This window comes from Manacus vitellinus, unplaced genomic scaffold (genome assembly GCF_001715985.3).
Source record: "Manacus vitellinus isolate BGI_N305 unplaced genomic scaffold, ASM171598v3 scaffold_8_pilon, whole genome shotgun sequence".
In the NCBI taxonomy this organism is placed as follows: domain Eukaryota; kingdom Metazoa; phylum Chordata; class Aves; order Passeriformes; family Pipridae; genus Manacus; species Manacus vitellinus.
The window spans coordinates 6296308-6320569 of record NW_021940864.1 but is presented as its reverse complement, the minus strand read 5'-3'; the positions used below and the strand labels follow the sequence as shown (position 1 = coordinate 6320569).

The 24262-nt window shown below is 37.2% G+C and overlaps 1 protein-coding gene across 5 annotated transcripts in view; it reads left to right on the top strand.

Moving 5' to 3' along the window:
• Positions 1–8108: 8108 nt before the first annotated feature.
• MARK1 (microtubule affinity regulating kinase 1) overlaps positions 8109–24262 on the top strand; it is a 36084-nt gene continuing 19930 nt past the window's right edge. For 3 of the 5 annotated variants that reach the window (XM_018085178.1, XM_018085174.1, XM_018085177.1), the window contains exons 1-8: positions 8109–8306; positions 8882–8935; positions 16236–16284; positions 17408–17473; positions 18443–18513; positions 19505–19561; positions 23273–23509; positions 23599–23718. In XM_018085178.1, the coding sequence (XP_017940667.1) occupies positions 16257–16284; positions 17408–17473; positions 18443–18513; positions 19505–19561; positions 23273–23509; positions 23599–23718 (579 nt within the window). In that variant the 5' untranslated portion in view covers positions 8109–8306; positions 8882–8935; positions 16236–16256. Of the gene's footprint in view, positions 8307–8879; positions 8936–16235; positions 16285–16708; positions 16841–17407; positions 17474–18442; positions 18514–19504; positions 19562–23272; positions 23510–23598; positions 23719–24262 lie in introns of those variants that run through there. The other 2 variants (XM_018085175.1, XM_018085176.1) reach the window with 2 other exon arrangements.

The following is a 24262-nucleotide window of genomic DNA, read 5'->3' as shown; positions in this document are numbered from 1 at the left end:
TTAGGCTCACATGGTGCACTCCTCTGTCTCGCACACACAGTGCAGGTAAACAACACAAATAAGCAAGTCTGTTTATTTGTTTGTGGGATTGGTTTGATGGGTTTAGGAGTTTGTGTTTTGGGGGATTTTTGTTGTTGTGCTGGGGTTTTTTTCCCAGTCCTTCTGTGTTTTTTACCTTGTTGTGGAATGGGAATAAGTATCTCCTAGCTAAAGTTTCGCTACTGGTGTCAATTTGCCTCTGGATTATCAAGAAAAGTGGTGTGATCAATTTTCTTTTCCATGTTGTTCCTGTCCTGATAGTGTGGTTCTGTGAGAGCTTAATACAGAGCTGATGTGGTGCTGAATTCCTGGTGCTGGATGTTTCCCTTTCTCCATGGCCCTGTGCTGATGCTTGGGGAACTGTCTGGGGGGTCCGTGTACTCAGGGAGCTGGAAGTTACCCTGGCAGAAGAATTGCCAGGGTTTGTCTGGCTTGGATGCCTGTGCTGGCTACCTATCCTGCTGCCCCATTGGTAGTGGGGTTGTAAGCAGGTGTAGACATGGGCAGTGTTGGGGTGGCTGCAGAAGCCGTCATGCCACATGGGAACTTATCCAGAGTTGTTTTAGGTATGCAGTGGATAAGGAAAACATTCTCGTTTCATAAACTTTGAGAGAAGGAATGAGTTGAGATTCAGAGCCTGGTCCCAGTTAGCTGCATGTATGCTTTCATTCTGGCCCACAAGAGTGGTTGGTTGACCTTGTGTCAGACACACTTAACACTCTAATCTGGTCGCTCTTTTGTGAGTAAACCTTGCCTCGTACTTCTCTTTTTCCTTGTCCGGAGGAAAGCCTCAGGTTTCCAGATTGTAGTCTCTAGACTCTAGAGACAGCCCTTTCCCCTCAGTTTTGAAGTTTGATATTAAAGCATTTTTCACTTCTTGTGCCCCTGAAAATGTCTGAGAAGCTCCATGTGCTTGACGTGATCCTGAACCATAAGTTGTCTCATGTCTCTTCTGTCTTTTATGAGGCTGGTTGAAAAATTACCTGGCTGCATCATTTGTAAGTGCAATAAAAACTCCTGCCAGTTTCCTTTACCAGAAGTTTCGCTTTCTGGGTGTGTTCCTGTTCTAGTTTAGTTGGTTCAATTAATGATGAACATTAGCATGTAGTTTTCTTTCTGTTTCACTGAGGGTTTTGGAGCAAACTGTGGGTGCTGTACATTCAGAATCTGTAGTGCCCTGTAGCTGCCTATATCTCTGGGTGCTGGCAGGATGTTCTGGGTGAGCTGGGAATGCTCACTGGGAGCTCTGTGCTGGCAGGTTTGAAGATCCCATGTAATAAGTCAAAAAAGATTGATGAAGTTAAACTGATCACTTCCTGAGAAAAGAGCAGTGACTGGAAAGAAATGTGGAAAGAACTCTGTCTCTGAAGGACTGTGTTTAAATATGTCCAGGAGTCTTTCTCTTTCCTTCTCCCTTCCATAAGTGCTTTTCTTCAAAAAGATAGGTTTGTGTTAGGTTTCATGGGTGTGGGACCTTAGCCATTTTATTTTGACAAGGTAGGAAATGTTGTACTCTTTTGCTTGGTAGGGCTGACCGTAGCTTTTAGTATTGTACCAAATGACAAATAAAAATTAGTAAACAAGAGGATCTTAGGAAGAACTTTGGGGGTTTTTTCCCTCCCCTTGGCTCCACCTGTGGTTTAGTGCAGCAGCTTTTAGCTGACTTGTCACAGTTTTCACTGGGGCTACGGGGAGGGTTCAGTTTTGTCATAGCAATTAATGGAGATGATATGGGCTGACTGTCCTGAATTAGCCCTGGAAAATCTTGTTTGTGTGTTTGGGATGAGTCAGGAAGGAAAGTGCCAGGTTGAAATAACTGTGCCAATTCTGAGTGAAATGGAACAAAGGCAGGAAGGTCCTGTTCTGCTGCACCTGCACGCCTGGCCGGGCTGAGGGCTTTGGGCCCAGGGGGAGGAGGAAGCGTGTTAGTTGAGTTCAGGTTACAAGACCTGATTTAATGCTACGAAGGTATTTGTTTTTCTGAAATGTTTTCACTGACATCTCAGGGATGGACTAGCACTTTTTTTTATCCTTTGAATAAAAAGGATCTGTGATTCCATGTGATAATGAACTCCACCCTTCCACATGATGTTAGTGCTGTGTTTAAAAAAAAATAAAAAAGGAGCGAGAGTAATATAACATGCACAGGATTAATACAGGTTGGTGCACCGGATGAAAATTAGAAGTATTCTGAAGATCCTTGTGTATGAAGTTCTGAAACTCTTACTAGCTCTGTCTGGTGCTGCACTGGTAGATAATGGGCTGTTTTCTACCCTAGATTGCTTCGAGTATGGAGCTGTAAACATTGCAGCCTGTGTAGCTTGTGAGTAGAAAAACAATTCTGTCTTGAAGTGTGCAAGCTTGTTTTTGATATGTCTCACATATGTTGATCTATGTTGAGCACTTAAACAAACAATGAAAAATCTCAAACAAAACAAAAAAATCCACCAAAACTTTTAAGGGGTTTAGATTCCATAGTAACAAACACAGAATAAGATTTTACTCAGTGCTCAGCATGAGTTTACTTCTCGCCACTGTATATTATATGTCTGCTTTTAGAAAGGGAACTTTATTGTCTATTGGCATTAAGGGATTGTATTTCATCTTGCAATAGAAATGTTTTGCTATTAGCTTGGAAATTGTTTTCATGAAATACAGAATATTACAGCTGGGAACAAAAGGAAAAAGATGCAAAAAAAAGAATAAGGAGAAAGTTATTTTGTTCAGTATCTCTCTTAATACCGTATATTGGACTTTTAATACTATATATTGCCTATAGATTGGATTTTTTTAGAAAGTTTTGTAAAATGATTTTCAGAGTTGCAGCATCAGTTAATGAAATGTTTGCCTGTGCTTGACTGAGGCCAACTTTATTCAAAATCCTTGTATCTTATTGCTGATAGCTTCAAGCTCTTTCAAAAGTTCATGCCTGGAATTTCTACGTATTATGTAAATCTGATCTAAACAGAAGGATGCACATGCATGTATTTGATTATTTTCTTCATGCATTTCTGGAAAGCATGCATGAGCAAGCATGGGGTATGCATACATGGTAAGTTTTGTCACAGTTTTGTCTGCTTCATTTCTGTCTCTGCCATATATTGACCTTGGTATCTGATTTAAAATCTGTGTATATTTTTGTTCTCACTCTGTGTGTTTGTTGCTCGAGTTCTTCTGAGCTTAGTCCTGCATGTTATCTGCTGTTTCAATGGAGAAGGTTGGTTGCTTTTCGTTTTGGAGGTTTTTTAATAGCAAAGTTTCTATCGTGCATTTCCAATCTAGTGTGCATTTAATTATTGATAAGAAAATATGAAAAAAATTGTGTGCATACATTCGGTCTTTTTAATTGCCCCTTCCAAAGCACTCCTTCATGTGTCTGAGAGATGGGAAAAATTAATGCTTTAATAATTGTGGTATGAAGTGATGTGTACATGTGGCAAGGGTAGGCTGTAGTTTTGTGCAGATGTGAGGTGTACCTGGAAGAGGAGTCAATCTCCTTTTTCTGATGCAATCTGAGGTGCTATAATCTCATCCATTGCACCGTGCATCATACCTGTGTGCCTGGACCTCTGGATGCTCTTCGTGTGTATGCAGAACAATCCAGTGTGAACAGCTCTGTTGGTTTCTATGCTTAGGCTTACCCAGAGCTTTCAAAATATTTGACTCTTCCAGCTTAGTTTGGTTGTTATTTCAGTAAAAGAAGAGGACTTGCTTTAGGTGGCTTGCTGGAAGCTCCTACGTCCTAAAGGAATAGTTACAGACAGCAAGCAGTTAAAACATGAAAAGAGCTGGACATCCAGGATGTTAATTCACACCTCTATCCCCTTCCCCTGTATTGTCTATCCAAGCTCTTACAGATCACAGCAATATAGAAGATGGTCTTCTCAGCCCCTCAGACTCCCTCTGTCTGGGCAAGCTATTTTGAAAAATATTCACATATTTGCAAAATATGACATCTGTTACAAATGCTCATGTGTGTGGCACATGCTTGAAACTGTTACGAGTTATGAATATAAAAATTGGCTGCGATGTACTTAAGTCCAGAACAGGATATAATATTGAGAGAGGAAGTGTGATGATGTGCCTTTTCTAGCACTGCATGTGCATACTTTGCTTCCATGGGCTGACTCTACCAAGGAATTTGCCTTGTGATAGTTCGAGATGGGGAAAATTCAGCACTAAAAGGTTTGTTTAATCGAGTGAGGTGTGTTTGTCAGCAGATCGATGTGTGGAAATTACCCTCTTACTCTGAAGGACTATGGAGACCTTCAGTGTTGTTTGAGCAAGAAAGGCTGTGTGGATTGGTGGTCAGAATGGTTTTGGGGAATTCTCAAGACTAAGCTGTAGGAGTGGTTAATACAGGTTATGCTGTAAATTTAATTACAGTGTATAATCCATGAGAATACTACTCCAGTGGCTAGTAAGTGGATATGTTAAGTAGTGGAGCCCACACTTTGTACCTACTTGGTGGGGTTAGTTCTTCTGCACTTTCTCAAAGATAATGTGTCTGGCCATCGGGTCATCTTGCTTTGGCAGAGTTACCTTGGGTAAACAAAGAAAACGATAGCTTTAAGTCTTGGGGAAGCACTGGCTCAGGTTAACTCTCTTGTGATCTTAGTGCCATTGACTTTCTGTAGTAACTCTGGAACGTGTCAGAAACAAACCTAACTGGGAGTAATAAGTGTTAATTGCGCTCTCTTCAGTGACAATTTAAACTTGGATGCTAGAAGCACTTTTTTGAGATTTCTGAAAACACAGTGGATTTTGTTTTGCGTGAGTTTTTATGTTCTTATTTTTAAGTACTTGATTAGTGTGCAAAATACCTAAATGGCTGCTCTAATAGTTCCACCTCTAAACTTTTGTTACTGCTGCACCTTGTTTTTGTTTAAAACTGCATTTTATTTTAAGAAACGTCTAATTTTGTTTTTATTTCTAGACACATTATTTTACACTGACATAAACTGAATATATTGAGAGTCATATTCGTGATGTACTAGTAAGGCAGTGTTTCCCACTACATTATACATATATTGAGATATATGATCAGGGTATGTAGAGAAATAACATAATTCCGAGTTAAAATCCTGTGTGGGAAATTCAGGTTGTTAGCTAGAATTGTTCTTAGATGGCAGTAAACCTCAAGAGAGTTGGGTTTTGTTATCCCCTTGTTTTCAGCACCCTGAAAAATTTCTCAGAATTTAGAGATTGTTCTACTGAAATGGCATTTTAAATAGCCACATAGTAGCTGATGCATAATGAATGACTGTATTGTAATGGACAAGAAGGATCTTAAAACTATGTAGCCTGTCTTTCTAAACAGTGTGGATGTTGCATGCTTCTGTGAAATTCAGCTTCAGTATTCTTTGGAAATAGTCCCTTAGATACTGTTAGTTGACCTTGAATTTTTTTTTTTTTCTTTTTCAACTTCTTAAGCTTTTGTTGTAATTTTTTTGAATGCTAATTTCTAGAAGTTGATGAGATTCTACTTTAAATCCCTCTGTACTTTCCAACAGTAGCAAGCTGTTTATGTGCAAAAGAGAGGCCTATTACAAGACTTAAGAGTAATTTGAATTACATTCAGTGTTGTTCAAATTCAGAAATTGTATATATTTATTTACATGTGGCTCACAAACTAGGAAACTTGACCTTCTTTATGCATGATTTCTATCATCATTGGGAATAGCTGGGGAGAATGGTTGACTCTGAAGATAATCTGTTTAAGAGGGAATAATTAGGAACCATGCAGGCTGGCTTAGTTTTTCTGTCAAAAAAAGACCAAAATCCAGAATCATCATGACCATGAACCTTGTTGCTTTTTTTCCCTCTCTTCAGATTTGATACTATGCTGTATTGCCGTTATGATTAAATGATGCTTTCCCTGTTAAATCTGCATTAAAATCATCTGTCCTGTGAGGCCATCTTATTCTTTGTCCATGGCGCTGGTTTAGCTTGCCTATGCAACTGTTTATCTAAGACATCTCTCCAACTATCCACTGGGAGGAGGCTAATCCAGTGAAGCACAGGAGACTGGCAATTGATATTAGGGTTGCTAATGCTTCTGGTAGGCATTGGATTTCCTGTAGTGAAGATGTAATTCTGTGTGTGAACAGGCTCAAAAACTTTTAAAACTTGCTTGTGTGGCACAGTGCTGTAGCTCCAGATGGGGTTCTAGGTACAGCTAAAGTATTCATTATTAGCACCATACTGATACTGATCTTGCAGGGTATATTTTTAGGGAAGACTTTTATTTGGACTGTGGCTTATCACATCTGAGACTAGTGTCCGATTTTGAAGGAATTTTTCCAAGCCTTCTTGCCTGAGGCTGTCCTTCTGATCTTTTCTTTCCAAGTCCACAGAAAATATTTTAATTATGTGCTTCTAAAGGGTAAATACTATTACTAGCATGTTATTTCATGGCTGAATAAATTTGTCTGATATACAGAATCTAAACATGCCTGGCTTGCTTGGTTCCCCAGTAATTTGGGGAACAGTTTAGCAGCAGGAGTACAGTAGTGTTTTGCAGAGAGACTCAGGTAATGAAAAGACAAACAAAATTATATTTAGGGCCATTCTCCTGGCCATAGTGAATAATTAATAATGCTGGAGATGATGTAAGCAGAGTTGTGCTACATTTGGGAAGAACATTCTGGTTGTGGTAAACTCCTTGTTTTTTCCGGTTGTGTTGCAGCTGTTTGCTAGTTTTCCCAATTCCACCAGTGCTTTTGTCCTGAAATAATCTCATTTGGTTCAGTGGGACTATCTGTAAGCCTGAGTGTTTACAGGATGGGTTTGACTTCATTCTATAATAAATGCACACTGAAGCTGGAAGTACTGATTTAAATTCTATTTTGTATATGAAAATAATTAATTCCGTAAGGAATGATGGGTGAGATCAGCAGAGAACAATGTTAGGTTGAGTACTGGGAGAAACAGTGAAATCTCTGGCTGCCCTCAATCTGCTTAAGGTCAAGGATCTAGAAACAGGCTCAGTTAGTGCTCTGTACACAGATATCCACTTTTTGATTGAGGCAGTCAGTAATGGGAAAATATTAAGGTGTCTCTTGAGCTTTGTTGTTGCTTTATGCTTAGCTGGGAGTAAGCATGCCTTTCTGTTATAAAATCTAAAAACTGGTCTGGGAAGACACTGTTTCTGCCTCCAGTATTTGCCAACCTTAAAAATCTGTAACTTGAAAGATTAGAAGCTAAATTATACCTGTTAAGCGTTTGTACCCATCTGCCACTGTTAGAAAGTATTTGAAATACTGAAACACTTACCACCCCTTTGATATTTTTCATTACTTGGATTTCTCCTTGGAACATTTCCAAGCCCCATCTGTATCTTGCCCCTTATATACTTGGAAGTTAGAGTACAGAAGCACTGCAGATTTCAGTGACTAACATCTAATGTGGGATGATGTGTTGGCATGCATTAAAAATAACTTCCTTTTAGTTCTTCAGACTTTTGAGACTTAAAATATTTTATGAGACATCACAGACTTTTAAAGAATAGGTATTTTTAAATAAAAATGTAGATTGTTACTCGAATGAGAACTTCTGTTACTTACAGAAAGATGCCAACATGTTTGGGGAGCAAAACTTACTTGAAAAAAAATTTTTTTGGTAATGTTATTTGAGTGAAGAAAGTTAAGAAAAAAAAGGAAGTAAAACCTTGTTTCCAAATATATCAAAGTACAAGTATATTTTGTACTGTGTATTTTTAAAAGACTAAATTTGATTATGATTAGACAGGCAACATAGTGCTATACTGTGTATTTGAGCATATTTTAAAAAGGTCTGTAATGGTTTGTTGATTACTGCCTAGATGTCTCTAGTTTTAGTTTGGAGCTGGTAAAATCTTTCTACGTGCTTTTTTTCACAAGACACAGATCAAACTCTGCCCAAAGACAGCATGTTCCCCTTAGGCTGCTGTCCAAAATTATCAGTTCTATTGTAAAAGTAAATAAATTACTCCCCTCTGCACCTTTTTATGCTTTTAGTCTATTCTGTTGCAGCTGCCTAAAACCCAAGTAGCTAAATTCCCAACTATGTTGTCTGCCTTCCAGCATACCTCTGTGGATGGATACACTGAACCCCATGTCCAGCCTATCAAGTCAAGTAGCAGACAAAACATCCCCCGATGTAGAAACTCCATTACATCGACAAATGAAGAGCATCCTCACATTGGAAATTATCGCTTACTGAAAACAATAGGAAAAGGAAATTTTGCCAAAGTGAAACTGGCAAGGCATGTGCTTACTGGAAGAGAGGTAAGCCTTTAAAAAATAAAAGAAAAAGGTCTGACTGTCTGTTTTATGTTCCCTTTGACTATCTTTATAATTAGTATTTCTTCTAGAGGCTGTTTCAGGATATAGAAGGAGTTAACTGAGATGCTTTCTCCTAACCACCCACCTCCTTTTTTAAAATGTAACTTCCTGGGGAAAAGATCAAAAAGTTTGTTGTGCATCAGGGGGTATTTTGGGTCTTGGAGGAGGTCTGTTCATTCCCAAGCATTTCCAAAACTGAAGAGAAATATTTTGGTGGGTAGATTCCATTGATATTGATAATCTGTTGATAGATCCTGTGTTAGGAGAGCCTTGTTTTGCAGTGGACAAGATAACATTGTTCTGTCCAAACACTGACAGGAGTATAAAACAAACTCCTTGCTTGCAAAATTCTGACATCCTAATAGGTTAGACAGTTTTGCTTGATGAAATGTATAGAAGTAGATGCATATGCATGTCTTAGAGGTGAATCTATGCATTTGCTCACAGAGGTGCAATATATTTTCATTCAAACCTTTTTCTGAGTTTAGTAATTCATGTTTGTTTTTCTTTTAACCAAGGTTGCTGTGAAAATAATAGATAAAACCCAGCTAAATCCTACTAGTCTGCAAAAGGTAAGAATAGACCATAACATCTGAAATTCTGTAAACAGATGAACTGTGATCCTTTCATTTACTTGACAAAAACATTTGATCCCTTTGTCCTGTTAAACAACATCTTTCTGTACGTATGACCTTGGGAGAGGGTGATATCCTATTTTCTTTGCTATAATGTGCACATACCATTTGTCTGGGGGCAGTTACTCGATGTGGTTCCTGTATAGGCATTGCTGTTTTGCTCTTCCTTCCTCCTGCAACTTTGCTCTTTGCCAAGAGTAAAATTTTGTTTTAATTAGGTACATGAATACTTTGTCTACATACTAAATCAAGATGTAATGCTGTAAAGGATGGTATTTTTCTCGGATTTTTCTATAATGGAGTAATTGTTTTTTGTGGACTTAGAGTACTGGTGTTTATTGCTTTAATGGGTTTCTCTACCTTCGTCTCTATATTCTTTCAATTTTAATAAAATGTTTGCTAAACTCAAGGGACATGTGGCAATTACTGTTTGTGTATAGAATTGACAAAATGACTGAATATAATCAGAACGGTCTTGTGTGTTTATGCCTGTAGAAAGAAATTCAGAAGTCCTTTATAATCATGGTGATAATTGTTTTATCAAAACCCTGGGGTTTTTTGTTTGGTTTGGGGTTTTTTTTACTATTTAACTCTGCATGTGTTTTGTGGCTGAAGGACAGAAATGTTGTATTATCCTACTGGAGGATGCCCATTAAAAAAATTTGGGATTTTTTTGTTTACAAGTACTGGACTGCTGCTGTTGGTAGCTGTAGAAATGAGAGAAAGAGGCCTGAGCTTGTTGCTGTTCTTTTATCTCTGGCTGCCATTACTTTTTTTTTTTTTAATTGTGTAACTTTGGTTACAGGGAGTTATAAACAGCTTTGCTTTAATTTCTTTTTTCTTTTATTTCTTTTATACTTGATTCATTTGCTTTAATTTCTCTTTTGTAGTACTTTTGAGTGTGAGTTCTTCCGGATTTGTTTTTTTTTAATTCAACCTGCTGTGCAGTCCATGCAAAAGCTTTGCTGTTGTTAAGTCCTATGTCTTATATTAAGCAAATCTCTTTGCTAATATTTGAGCTAGTGAAGAGGGACCCACAGAGGCAGTATGTGACAGAGGATATTGTGGAAATCCTGTGCTGCTCATGTAGCTTGTTTCCTACCTGTTCACTTTTGGAGAGGTAGGTGAGTTTGTCTCATTGTTCAGCAACAGGAGGGTAAAAAAATGTTAAAACTTTATGGAAGATTAAGCAAGAAAAACTTAGTTCTGGGACAGTTGTTTTTATGATAAATAAGTTACGTTTCACAAAATATATTCAATAATAATTCAACAAATTGTTCCAAGTATAAATAAAACTTTCAAGGCCTACAAAAGATGCTGTCAAACTGCACAAATAGTACACAAAATACTCATACAGTAGAGCATTGCTGCTATTATTTGTCTTTCAAGTGCAAAGCTGGTAACAACATAAACAGTACCAGGTACAGTTAGAAGCAGGTGATAGCAGGCTAAGGAGAAAAGTTTTAAGTTTAATGATTTAAACACAATTTCATTCTTAATAGCTTCTAGAAATATTTATCCCATACATCTTCTGCCTATACTGGAAAGTGAGATCATTTGTTGATATGTAGTTTTCCTTTGTAGAATATTCATTATAACTTTTAGACAAAATAATCTTTGGTTTGAAACCCTGTATGTCTTCAGCTGTGACTGTGAGTAACCGAATACTGATTCCCTGAAAGCTTTTAAATGAGCTTAAGAACAGTTTTTGCACAGTCATTGAAGCAACTGTAAATAAAAAGCAAATAAGGGTGAGAGGGTGGTTCATTAGCATGCTCAGAAGAACTGCTGTTAGTGTTTTGATGGGTCATTTGTGAACTGTGAATAAAACAACAGAAATTCTTGTTCTGTTCTATGAAATCAGTCATCCTTATTTTTCTTTCTGCACTGAACTATTGTGTAATGTTTGTGATTCTTTATGTACCATTTAGTAACACTGTAATGTGAATTTTTATAATTTTGTCATCAGGGTTATACTGTATATAGGGCTGTTAGTAGTCTGGTTTTTTTTCTAGAGGTAATGCTGGGAATGGGAAGTGGTGATAGTAGTGTTGTGTTAATAGGAACAGACACTTCTCTAATAAAAGTTTACAGAGGAACACTGAAGTATGTTAATGCCACAAAATACCACTCCTAATTTTGAACCCATCTAAATTCACATGGCTGAGAGGAAAGTCTCTAGAACTTCAAAGCTTATAAATTATATGCAGTTCAGCAAAACTTCTGGGCCTTCAGTCACTGCTGATTGTTATTAATCAAACAAGACAGATTTGTAGTGATCTTAGGCACAGGGTCATTGACAAAACCATCCCCTTTCCATTCACTGGATACTAAGTGCAAGTAGGTTTTGCCACAGTACTTGCTACTGACCTAATTAAGTGAAATGAGTCATCACAGCTTGGCATGCACCATTCTGTTTTGTAAACAGAAATATCTGAGCACATACTTCAGTTGCTGAAAGTGTCATGAAAGCTGGGTCTGTAGCTAGTCACGGGTATAAAAGCAAACAGCATTTAGTTTTTTTGTAGGTGTTCTCTCCAATGGCATTCATGCCATGTAGTATGGAGAGGGTACTTCAGACATAGTTGTTTTAACTGGGGTGGTCTCCTGACATTTGGAGGTTTAAGTAAGCTGACCTTGGGAATTTTTAATTTTGCTTTCTTGTGCATGCAATGTGATAGTCTTAAATTACATTCTTTATCTCACTTCAGGACCTCTACCTCTTTAATTAGGAAATCAATGTTGGATTTGTTTTGGTTTTAGTGTGTTCGGTATATAGTTCCCACCTTACTCAGTGACCACTTGTTTAGAAGACAGAGCTGGCTTTTTTTGTTGACTTTGTTACTATCTTGATAGTAACATATCGTACTGACTTAGCTTTTCCACTGTCATTATTGTAATTTGTTCCCAAATATAAGTATTTGGGTTTTGTCATAACTCGAATTTATATCAAAATAGCTGTTCTATTTTCTGCATGTCTGCTGCATTGGAAGTGTTGTCTTGTACTGGCTTTATCAGGGATGTTTCTGAAATACCATTCTGCTGCTCTTCTGCAAACTGCTAGTGGAGCAGAAGGTGCTTTTTTCCCCCCCTTAATAGGTTTAATTAGGAAATTATATTTCAGATTTTTCCCCTTTTAAGGATCAGCGAGCTTTTTATTCTTGAAACATATTTGAAGCCATGAACTTAGGTTCTTTCTGTTGTTAAGAAAAACAGAAGTAAAGAAGTAGTAGAAGATTTGAAACAATTTCAGTATGTTACCTTTTGAAAGCAATTTTTTTTTTTTTTGCAACATCCCTTCTCAAATGGTTTACAAACTAGAGAAGTGTTCAAGTACATCTTTCAAAGCAAGAAAAACCCTTGGTTAACTGAAGATCTTCAGTTTGATTGTAGTGACTTAAAATAGTAAATCTTAAACATAGCTGTCAATCTGGCAGCAAGTAGAAGTGTTATCAATGGTGTGACATAAGATCTTTGTACTTTCTGCAATCTGTGCCCTGAAAAATTAAGCTGGGAATGCAGGATTCGAATTTTTAAGTCTTGTGCCTTTTCCGTAAGTGCAAGTTTTAGGAATTCAGTATGGTGCTGACTGTTCTTTTCTGTAAGTGAAGCTATTAAGGCTACAGCCTCTTTACAACAAGGAGATGCTTGTTCAAGAGGGTTTTTTTTGGTTGTAGCACTTTTTAAGAATGAAGAGTAGTCCTATAAATGTGTGGTAGAGCTGGGGGAGAGAAGTCAGGGAGCACTTATACCTTCTGAGAGAGCAGTACACTGCTGCTCAAGAAAAACAGATATGCATGAATTCTGAAAATGCTATTTTTTATCAGTAAAATAGATTATAATCCTGCAGGTTGCCATGTCGTGAAAGGGGAAGCAATATCACTGTTATGTCCAGATTTTTATGAATTTAACAGACTTGACTTTGTAGGAAATAACTATAGTCTTTTTGTTTAAATACCTCTACATGCAAAGAAAGACATGTATCCTGGGTGTTCTTGAGGAGTGTAGCAGCTATTTTTTAAAGGTATCTATATTTGCAAATATATAATTAGTGATATAACAAGTGTTAATGACCAGGGGAGATATATTGCAGAGTTGCAATGTAAAATAATGTACTCTAATACTTGAATGTTGTTAACTCTTTTATTGAAGTGTTGTCCATCATTCAGAGATTTTCTGGATTGTTTCTCTCTTGTGAGAGAAAGTTGGGGTGCACATTGGCATTTCCTTAATTTTTAAGAGTATGCATTTATACTGGACCAAATGAAATCCTGAATGTGCACCAGGACTTCAGAGGACAGTTCATTTGTCCAAATTCCATCCTGTTCCCTTTCTGCTGTTTTGAACTATATTGAAATAAGGTTCCCTGTTCTGTCTGCACACTCTGCTGAGAGACACTTAGATATCTGGTTGGACCCTATGGGCCAGGAACTACACAAGGTGTAATGTGGCTGTGTTTGTGGTGTCCACACAGTGCTGCTCCATTGTTTCAGTTCTTCCAGCCTTTCAAACATTTCTTTCTTCACGGGTTGGAAGGTATGTGTCACATCAAGCAGCTTTGAAGCTGTTTGACTTCATTGCATAGCAGTATTACAGACTGTGTAAGTTACATCTGCCTAATTTGCAAGATGTCCTTTACCTGAGTTACTTCAGAAAAAGGTCTTGAAAATGTCGAGTTACAGGTAAACACTGCTGGCAACTTGTCAGAAGCTGGTAATGACTGCAGAGCACAAACTGAGAGGAATGTGGATCTCCCTGTGAAGAAACCAACCTTGTTTACTGTAGTTTCAGTAGTGGGTGGCCTTTTGGGAAAGGAGTTTTATAGGAGTACAACCACTTAGGGTTTTTTAATCTTTTCTCAGAGCAAACCATTTAGTCAGCAGGTACCTGCAGGTAGATTCCAAGTTTTAAGCTATTCTTTCAATTCTTACTCTGCTGATTTCTCTCTTTCCCTGCTTTCATGAGTTTATAGGGAGACTGACACCACAGGATATGCAATATAAGATGTTGTAAAAAAATTATTCATTTTTGTAAATAAACTGCCCATACTTCCAGTCTTGGTGATGTAATCTATTCAGAACTGGACCAAAATGTTTCTTTCATATAACAAAATATCTGCATCAGACTGGAGGTCAGTAATGTTGTGTCTTGAAGAAAATAGACTTTGGTGTCTGTTTTCTAACAGGCTTTTCCTTTATGAAAATAAAAAATACACGTGGAACAAAATTTCATGATTTCATGTCACTGTAAAATCAATTTGAATCTTAAACTATGTGCTTTACTTGAAATGTAGAATTGTGAGATTTGAAATTACTTTTTATAGAAGTCTCATATTTGAATCCTGCTTATGAAGGTATGTGCTCATTGCTGTAACTTTTATACCAACATTAAGAGAGTTAAGTTATGAAATAGCTTTCTAATCTTTTGGCAGGAATTGCAGCTTTTCACATACCTGCTTAGAAGCTCTTCTGAAGGTGTACCATTTATTGGTTTAGATTTGTTAGCTTCTGACCAGCTGATACTGATTTAGCAGAGAAATTTATTCTTGTGCAACAAATTCAAATACTTGGAAAAACAAAAAAATGCACAAAGAATGTCCTGGTGTGATGTTCTTTTTCTTGGCAATAACTGACTTTATGAGTAAACAAGAATATTTGCTGAAGTTAATTCTGGTGCACAGTATTACATACCCATGTGTTACATATTGTACACAAGCAAACTGCATCATACTGTTTACGTTTTCTCAGAGAAATGCTTTTAGTCTTTGGTTCCTTCTGAAATTGTTTTAATGGCAGTTATAGGGCAAATGCACAGTAATTAGTGTGAAATTCTTAAATAATTTAAGTACAGAACTGTATTATTATTTCTTAAGCTGTAGCAATAGTACTTTATCAAAAGCTGAATTTCAAGATCTATAGTCTTAACTTGTAGAATAAATGCAGAATTTTAGGAACGTTACGATGAAGTTACACAAATGGAGTGAAAAACCATTAATGTTGTCTAAGCAAAAGAATTTTAATTTCTCTTAACCATAGCCATCATAAAATAGACACTAAAGTGCTACTCTTGAGGAGGTGTTTGGTCTCTGGCTTGCATAATTTTACCCTTTTGTGAGGGTTGGATCTGAACAAATGGGACTAATTTTGGAAATGGAGAGAGACACCAGACAGAGAAAACAGCAACAACGCACTTCTGCGTGGAGCCAAGTTTCTCTATAAGGAGGGCTGTAGTGCTGAGATGTTTCCAAAATGTCTAAGCTTTGTGCTGAAGCCACTGAGAATTTCTTCCTTCGTTTCAGCATCCTACTTTAGCCCAGTAAGGGACTAAAGAGTGTACAGCACTGAGTGGACTTGATGATGGGGATGTGTCGTTCACTTGAAGTAAACCAGTGCAAGCTTATCAGTATTATCAGCCTCAAGTGTACAGCACCAAACTATGTGGTCATTTTGGATTTCTTTCATTTGCCTTCTGTCCTTTGAGCACCTAGGTTAGTCTTGCTGCAACTCTAATTAATAACCCATAAATTTAAGAATAGAAACTTAAAGAGCAATGATCTCTTGTTTCTGGTTTAAAAAAAAAATCCACTATTGTCTTAAGTATATAAGGCTTAGGGCTATAAGTTTGTCCAGTTATCTCTAGTTATGTGACTTGCAGGAATCATAATCCTTCAGACCTTGCTGGGGGGAGAGGAGGCATCACTGCTTGTGACCCAGTGTAGAATTTGGTAGTTGTGAGATGTTAACTTGCCCGCTTCAGCTCTGTGGAGCACCAGGACTGGAGGACATCAGGATTCCTGGTATCCAATTCCATCTGAACACCTGTTGGACTTGTCTGTAGTCCTGCACCTTGTATTTGCACCTGCAGTTCTGTCTGTATTCAGGGTAGTTGGCTGAGCTTGCCAGTCACCAAAGAAATAAGAGCAAAGAGACACTGAAAACTTGTGTTGAATAATCTGTCCATTTTGGTCAATGTGAAACTCCAGAAAGGGTTATAAAACTTAGTGTGTCTGTATAAAGCTTAAAAATTATTCTGGTTTTCATATGTAGTGGTTCTTTTTATATAATGCTTAAGATGTATATTGTTTTCTGGAGTTCACTGCATTATATTTTTCTGTATTTTACGCTAATGCTACTTTCTTTGGCCATTTCTGTCTCCTTTTTGATACTAAATTTACCTATCTTGTGTAACTTTCTCCAAATAAACATCCTCTAAGAAAATTGTCTTGCTTCCTTGACAGTTGTTTCGAGAAGTACGAATAATGAAGATACTGAATCATCCCAATATTGGTAGGAGCCCTACATTTCTGCAAACTTTTTTTTGTTGTAATGTTTACATTTTACTCTACTTGACTTTATTGGAATGTACTGCTATTAACTTTTTTTTTGAGATAATAGGACAGTAGGCATCCAGTAAATGCTTCATTGTCTCACCTTTCTTTGTTGACTCTGCTTGCAACAAGAATTTTGCTCTGAGGAGGTAAACTGCTCAGTCTAGGAAAACCTTACATAGAGTAGGAGATGTGGAGCGCTCCGGTCTGTCAAGAACCCTAACTCCCCTCTTCCACTGAAATTACTCTTGAGACCCAAAAGCATGAGTTTCTTAGGTGAGAGTAGCAAAACTCCATTAGTTCAGTCTAGGAAAGACTCCTGCTGACTGATATTTCCAGAAAATTAGAATTACCAAGTATGTAATTTTCCCTTTCTGCTTTAGTTCTTTCACCTACCCCACAGCTTCAGGGCCCTACTTTGTGATGACAATTCTTCTGGCTGAGGAGGGCTGGACAGTCTTGTTCCAGAGACAGTTAATGGTCCTGAATCGGCCAGAGGGCTTGTTGCATACAAGGTATGGACGAGGTGTACAAGTTATTACATGCTAGGCACTCCCTTCTCATCCCTTGAATTGTTTGTTGCTTTTTCAGCATTCATAGCTTCTGCTGTTTTTTGTTTTCTTGGGGTGGTGGTGGGGCTGTGTTTGTTTTAAATGAGTGGTTACTATTGCAATCTGAGGGAAGTCAGACTTAACATTTCTGGTATCCATTTGGTTCTTAGTTGGTCAGAATCTCAGATTTCTGACTATGAGCAGTTTACTAGCAAAACAGGGGAGGTTTGTATGATCTTAAAGACATCTGTGTCAAATTAAACACTAATTTCAGCATGAACTCATTTGTACAGTGTGCATAAACTTCTGAGAAAATTATGAATTAATATGCTTTATTATCAACTGTGGTTTAGAAATTAATTTTGCTTTTTTCCCCCCTCAAAAGAATGCTAACCTAAAGGATATAAAGTTTCTGTATGATATAACGTTATCACTGGCCTTAAATTATACTCATTCCATGAGTATAATTGTTTGTTTGTGCTATGCTTTTACTCCCAGCTGCAATCTCTTTCTCATTCGTTTTTCTTGCAGTAAAATTATTTGAAGTTATTGAGACTGAAAAGACGTTGTATTTGGTAATGGAATATGCCAGTGGGGGTAAGTGGATTCTTGAATCTGCGTTAAACTGAAATGCCAGTTACATGCCTAGAAATGATTTAAGGATTTAGCGGTTAATGGGTTATTGCAATCTGGCCTTCACAACAGTCCTAGCAGATCTCCCAGGGCAGACTTTCTTCCTTGCATCACATTCCATAGAGTAACCTCTTAGGTTTGTGCTTAAGGGTAGTTCCCATTCTGAGGTTTCTGCTGCAGCATCAGGAGATAATCTGGTGCTGATTCTGGCAAAAACTCAGCTCGGTATTTGTCTGCTATATTTAGGCAAGCACTGGTGCCTTATTTTATCTTGAAATTGTGTGCCAAAGCAATTGGAGAGGCAGATCTGGGAAAGGAATAAGGAACACGGGAAAGGGGACCCACAGGATCATAGTGACAGTGAGTGCTTGCTTGAGAAGCTGCCTGGCACCTGAATGGGAGATGTTTGAATGTGGGAAGAGAATCCAGCACAGGGCTGGATTCACACAGCTAGGAAAAGCTGCTGTCAGACACTGCAAAGATGAGGTTCTGAAAGGCATTTGAGCAGCTTTTATTAGAAAGAGAACAAGATGGAAAAAACAAAAGTAGTACAGATAATGTTAAGTGAAGCCACTAGATATATGTGAAACAAATCTGGTACATAAGAAGTTGCCTGATTCCCACTGTGTCTTATATACAATATGAATATTTTTCATTATTTTGTTCGTTTCACAGTGGTTATTAAGTCAATTTATTTTAAATATTGAAGAAGCCTTAGTATAAAGTGTTCCATTTTTACACTTCTTGATTATTACGTGTCTGCAAAATTAAATCCAGTGCAAACAGTAAAAAAGAATTTTTATTGGCTGCTTCTATTTCCTTTCCATTCAAGAAAAGAGGGAGCATGGGGTGTGTGTTGTTTTCAAGCATGATTTGACTGTGCATGACAATAAAAAAAAAATAGTACTGATGTTTTGTCCTTGTCATGATCAGGAGAAGTGTTTGACTACCTAGTTGCACATGGAAGAATGAAAGAGAAAGAGGCTCGTTCAAAATTCAGGCAGGTATGAAATTAACGTTCACTCTTCCTTTTGTTTCTATTTATGGTGTTTTCAGATAGACATGAAATATTTCTAATATTTAGAAAAATATTAATTGTTTTGATAATGTTTATTAAAGCTGCAGTGGAAAAAAATCCCTGAAGAGAAAAATATCTGCTTCCTACATGGTGTCTAAAAATAGTAAGATTGTTTTACATTCCTGTAGTCAATGTTCCTAAGAGTCACTTTTTTTTTTTGTGACACACTTGAGGTTTAAATCCTTTTCTGAATATTTTAGAATTTAACAGATGTTCTATCTACAGATGTTGATATGATGACATGTATTGCTGTGTCATGTCACACCGTTTTGTATGAAGGCTATTCTGTAATAGGATTTTATATTCTTCTTACAAACTTTCTCATTTTAATCCTTTTATTACCTTGGTTTTAGTGATTATTTTGGAAAAACTTTAATTAGATAAATATAGCATGTTTGGTATTCTTCAGAATTAAGCTCTATAATTAACACGTAAAGAAACTGCTCCGAACTTGCTGTTTCAGACTTGTTTTTTGTTATATATGTGAAAGACACATATGAAAATGTTGAATGAATTGTTCTGTTGACGGTGAATTGCAGAGCTAGGCAATTGATATTTTAGAAGATAAAATCTGAGATGATACATATGACTATTGGATTGGAGGGTGGATTGATTTCCTTTTAATAGTTATTGCTATTGGGTGATTTGCATTTAAAATATATTTCTCCTATTACCTCGAAGAGTATGTATTAAACTTATTTTTAGAATATTTTAGAAAAATGAGCTACTTTTAGTGACCTTTTAGTATTTAAGCTTAATGAAAGAAACCTAGATGAATATTTTCTAAAATAAAAGCCTTATTTACTCATTTCTTACATTCTAATGAATCATATCAGGAACCAAAATTACTAAATAATATGCAAAAACTTATACTGAGGTTGAAATAAAATAATTCACTGTTCATCTTGGTGTTTCAGATTGTATCTGCTGTACAGTACTGTCATCAAAAATGCATAGTTCATCGTGATCTTAAGGTAGGTTGTTACTTATTTTACTTTTTACTGCCTGACAGTAAAGTCTTAATTTCATTCTATATATTTGTCCTTGCCACTGTCTGTGAATGCCTCAAACATGTGAATGAAAGAACTCACTTTTTTATTCTTAGTTTTCTGAAGCACAAAAATAACATAGCTTGCCTGTTGGAACAGGGAAGAGACAAGAATAGAACATATGTTACTTTCATTCCAATTTTGGCTTTAAGGAAAGGACATGCTCTCCAGAGAATTATACCTGCTGTCATGCTGATATCTACGCTGTGAAGCTGCAGAAGTTCAATTGATACCAGTCAGCACTACTTAATTAAAATATTTTCAGTTAAAATATATCTCAAGGATATGTAAAAGGGTTTTTTCTTAGTGATTTTTAAGAAATATGTTAGATTTTTAATCCATTTGAACTTCTGGTTTATACTGTAGTGTCTAATTTGGGCAGAAAAATAAATTGAGGGTAAAGAGAAATTAGTTGAATTTGCTTTTCTTTATACCTTCTGGTAATCTATTTATGTAAACCACCAGACCATATAAAGAGTTCAGCAATTGCTGAACAACAATAGGTACAACCTAGCCCTTCAGCATGAAGTTGTCTTAGTGCCAAGTTTAGATATCATGAGACTTGGACACAAGTTCCACTTAAAAGCTGTCCTGTGCTCTTGCTTTGATGTCTTTGTACATTTACAAAGAAAACATTGGTGTAGGTTCTTTTCTACTAATGTATCTCAATACTTGTGAAAAGCTGAGGCTGAATAATTTTTTTTTTCCACCAGTGTCCTTTGTCTTAATTTTCTTATAATACACTACAGTGTTCTCTGAATTTCAATCTTAAAAATCTGTTCCCTCATATCTGTCGATCTGCCAGCTCCTGCATGTGCTCATGGTCCTGGATAATACATCCTTTTCTGCTGAGTCGTCCCTGCCCCAGGATTGTTGTCATCTGATGGTGGAGGTGCCTGGCCAGCACTCTGAAGTCAGAATGCAAGGAAGGAAAGGGCTGGGATCTCACTGAAATCTTGATTTAAAAAAATTCCTCCACGTCTTGCGTGGTGGTTTGGAGCCTGTGAATGTTTTGTCAAACTCCCCGGAGCTTACTGCAACCACTGTTGTTGAGCTTTCCAGAAGGCTGCACCTAGGGACCTATTGGCTTGCCAGGACAAGCCACTTCTCCTGGTTCTCTCACTCCTACACTTGGCTGGAAATAGGATGCCAGCCATCTCCTCATGCTTATCTAGCACTGGCTTATTCAGCCCAGCTATACTACTGAGTCTTGCTGCATTAACCCCTGCAGTTACTCAGTATCTTGCTCTTTCTCCCAGAGCCTGTTACAGCCTCCACCACTCCATTTCTTAGTTCCATAGCACACACACAGCTCACTGCATTCCTCACAGGCCCGTCCAAAACTACTTTGCAGCGTTCACGCAGGAATTACCTGTCACAAGTAGTCTGCTGCTGATCTTTCTATTTGCAAGGCAGGCAGGCTCTAAAACAACTCTTTTATTTGATATTCTCTCTTCATCATCTCTTGGCTGGAGTTATGGTAGACTCATTTGTAAAGTTCAGTTAGGTGTAATTGAGAGCCAGCCAACCTAGCCAACAAAAAATACATTTCCCAAAGGAAAAAGGGCTAAATGTATGTATGGCTTTGAGGAGGTGTTCTTGCTTCGTCTCTTCTTTCCAAGTATTATGTCATCTGTCTCCTTTAAAACTATTCTCGTGGAGCTGCAGAGAAGGAAAAAGCAACTTTAAAGTTGTGTCTGCATTCTCATCTGCTTCTGTTAACTCTCCATGGTATCAGCTCATTGAGCAATTGACGTTGCAGCACCACAAGGCAGAGGTCTACCACCACTTTGGATATTTTCGATGAGACTTTTTGACTTTATTAACAGGTTAAACTCTATCAAATTTAAGTTACTTCAGACTAAACTGGGAAGTTGTTTAAGAAAATGTGCAAGTTTGTCCAGGCTATTCTGGCAGAAGAGGAGGAAGTGCAAGGCCCATGGGAACTTAAACTGTCTCCTTTTAACTTTCTCTGATTATAAACAGCTATAACCAATTTCAGCTTTGCTCATCCCTTGATGCACAAAACTTACCTTACCTTTTCTGTTTGTATTTTTTTGCCCTGAACATGTAACCAACAAGAGCATAGTCTTTCTATTTGGCTTATTAAAAAGGTTTTTTGGTGCTTTTGTTCAAAGTGAGGAACCCAAAAGCATGGGGTACTCGGGTAGCAGAGTACTGTTGAACCAGGAGGACTATTGTAATCGCAGAGCAGCTGCACTGACAGTACTGTTTTCACCACAAGGAAAATGAAGTCTTTGTGCAGTAGTGTAAAAGGCTGTTAAATCTGGAAAATAGCTCTGTGAGTCTGTCTGCAGGCACATCAGCTGGAACCAGCTGGGATCACAGGTCCCATGAATTTCTCATGAATTGGGAAAATAAAATATTTTCCAGGATAGAGTTTTTACAAACAGGCTGTATTTTAGTCCTGATAAAGGCTGAGTTCTGTTGCGCAGCTATTAGCTTGATTCACTGATGGTTAATTGTCTCCTGTTCATTGAGTGTAAGTGAAATTATTAAAAATAAACCCAAACAAACAAGCAAACCCAAACAAAATCATATTTACTCTTTTAATCAAAGCAACTAACAATTAGTTAGCTGCTTCTCTGATGGTGAGCTAAGGCATTTTTATATTTTTCTGAGCTCCATTCTGGCACAGCATCTGAGACATGTCTGTTTGCTATAAAACTGATGTTTGGCAATTAGGTGAACCCTTTGCACTGGCTGTTGTCTGTCCTCCTGTTGAAAGAGGATTCCTGCACAGCTCAGTGCTGCTCCTGTGTTGCTGATTATGCAGATCAGGAGCTGAGATGAGCTTCCTTGCATTTTGAGAAATGCAGTTTTTTTCCATGGTACTTATTAGTATTTCTGTAACTTCACCCTTTTAATCTTCTGACCTACCTGTGATAGTAAATATAAGATACTGTTTACTGACTTTCCAGGTACTTGTATACTTGCATCTATGTTTATGTGATGCACTGGTGCATGGGCATTAGTATTCTTAGATGTATGGAATACATACATTGTGTATGAAAAAATTAGGTACTTCAGTGTTAACACCTTGGTGTTATTGTTGCAGCAAATGCTAATAATAAAAGGGAGAGAATTTTCTGGTACAGAATGCTGAGATACAGCATGTAGCTTGAAGTGTTTCATCTTGTAAGCAGAAGGTCTTCTTCTAAAGTCTTAAATCCCTTCTAACATTTACTCCACAAAATGGTAGATGATGTCTGGGATTAGATTTACTCTCCTTGGCATCAGAAGTTGGCATGAACCTGTCAAAAGCTGCAGCTGCTATTCTGAGATGTCTAGATACTTCAGTCTAAAGCTGAACTAAGATATTTCTTTCAGAAAATAAAATCTTTGTAGTTAATTCACTAGCTGACTTTTAAATCTATTTAGCTGCTTTTAACAGTTTTATTTTCCTGAGTAAACATAGTCAGTTTTCAGTCCTTGTAATGTGTTTGGGGATATTAGTTTCTTTTGTTCTGCAAGAAAGATGCAGATGGTGAATCATTTTAGAAAAAGAAACATTTTTTTAATTGTTTGATGATACATTATACTATATATATATATATATATGTACACTTATTTTGATACAAACCTTGTCTCTTTTCCCTTTTATTTTTCTCTTAGGCAGAAAACCTTCTCCTTGATGCAGATATGAACATTAAAATTGCAGACTTTGGCTTTAGTAATGAATTTACAGTTGGTAATAAACTGGACACGTTTTGTGGAAGCCCGCCTTACGCTGCTCCGGAACTTTTCCAAGGAAAGAAATATGATGGTCCTGAAGTGGATGTGTGGAGCCTTGGGGTGATTTTGTATACACTAGTAAGCGGATCATTGCCATTTGATGGACAGAACCTAAAGGTACAGTTACAGTCTGAAAGCTTGGCTTTTTACTGTCTTTAAATCTCCTGTGTCATGAGGAGCTCACCTTTTAAAACTCTATTTTAAAGGAACTGAGGGAGCGAGTACTGAGGGGGAAGTACCGCATTCCGTTCTATATGTCCACAGACTGTGAAAATCTACTTAAGAAGCTACTAGTACTGAATCCAATAAAACGAGGCAGCTTGGAAGTAAGTCATTTCATCTTGGAAAAAAGGTTTTTAGATTAAGAAAGCGTAACGTACAGTAATTTCTGAAGACTTGTTATTTTTCACAAAAGATACTTCTTTTCTGTTTAAAGGGCCCCAAAGTTTTGTTAAAAAGAATTAGTGAGGAAATGTCCCAGAAACAGTATAGCTTGAAAATAGAAAGTGTTAATGAATGAAAGTCTAACCTTTTAAATTGCAGCTGACTATCACTGAAGAACATTTCCAAGTGCAAGCTGCTCCCTGTTGTTTCAGTCAGCTAATAGAGATAGTTCAAAATTTGTGGAAAGCAGGACAAGATTGTAAATATTTTCTTTTTGGAGTTTTTCAGAAAAAAAAACCAAAACCAACAACAACAACAACAAAAACACACACAAAACCCCACAAAAACAAAATACAAAACAAAACAAAAAAACACAACAAACAAACAAAACCCCAAGAACAAAAATATGAAAACAGCAGCAGACCAGGACCATAATTTTTTTAACTTACTGTTTTCAGCATGACTGAAAATATTTGTACAAGAACA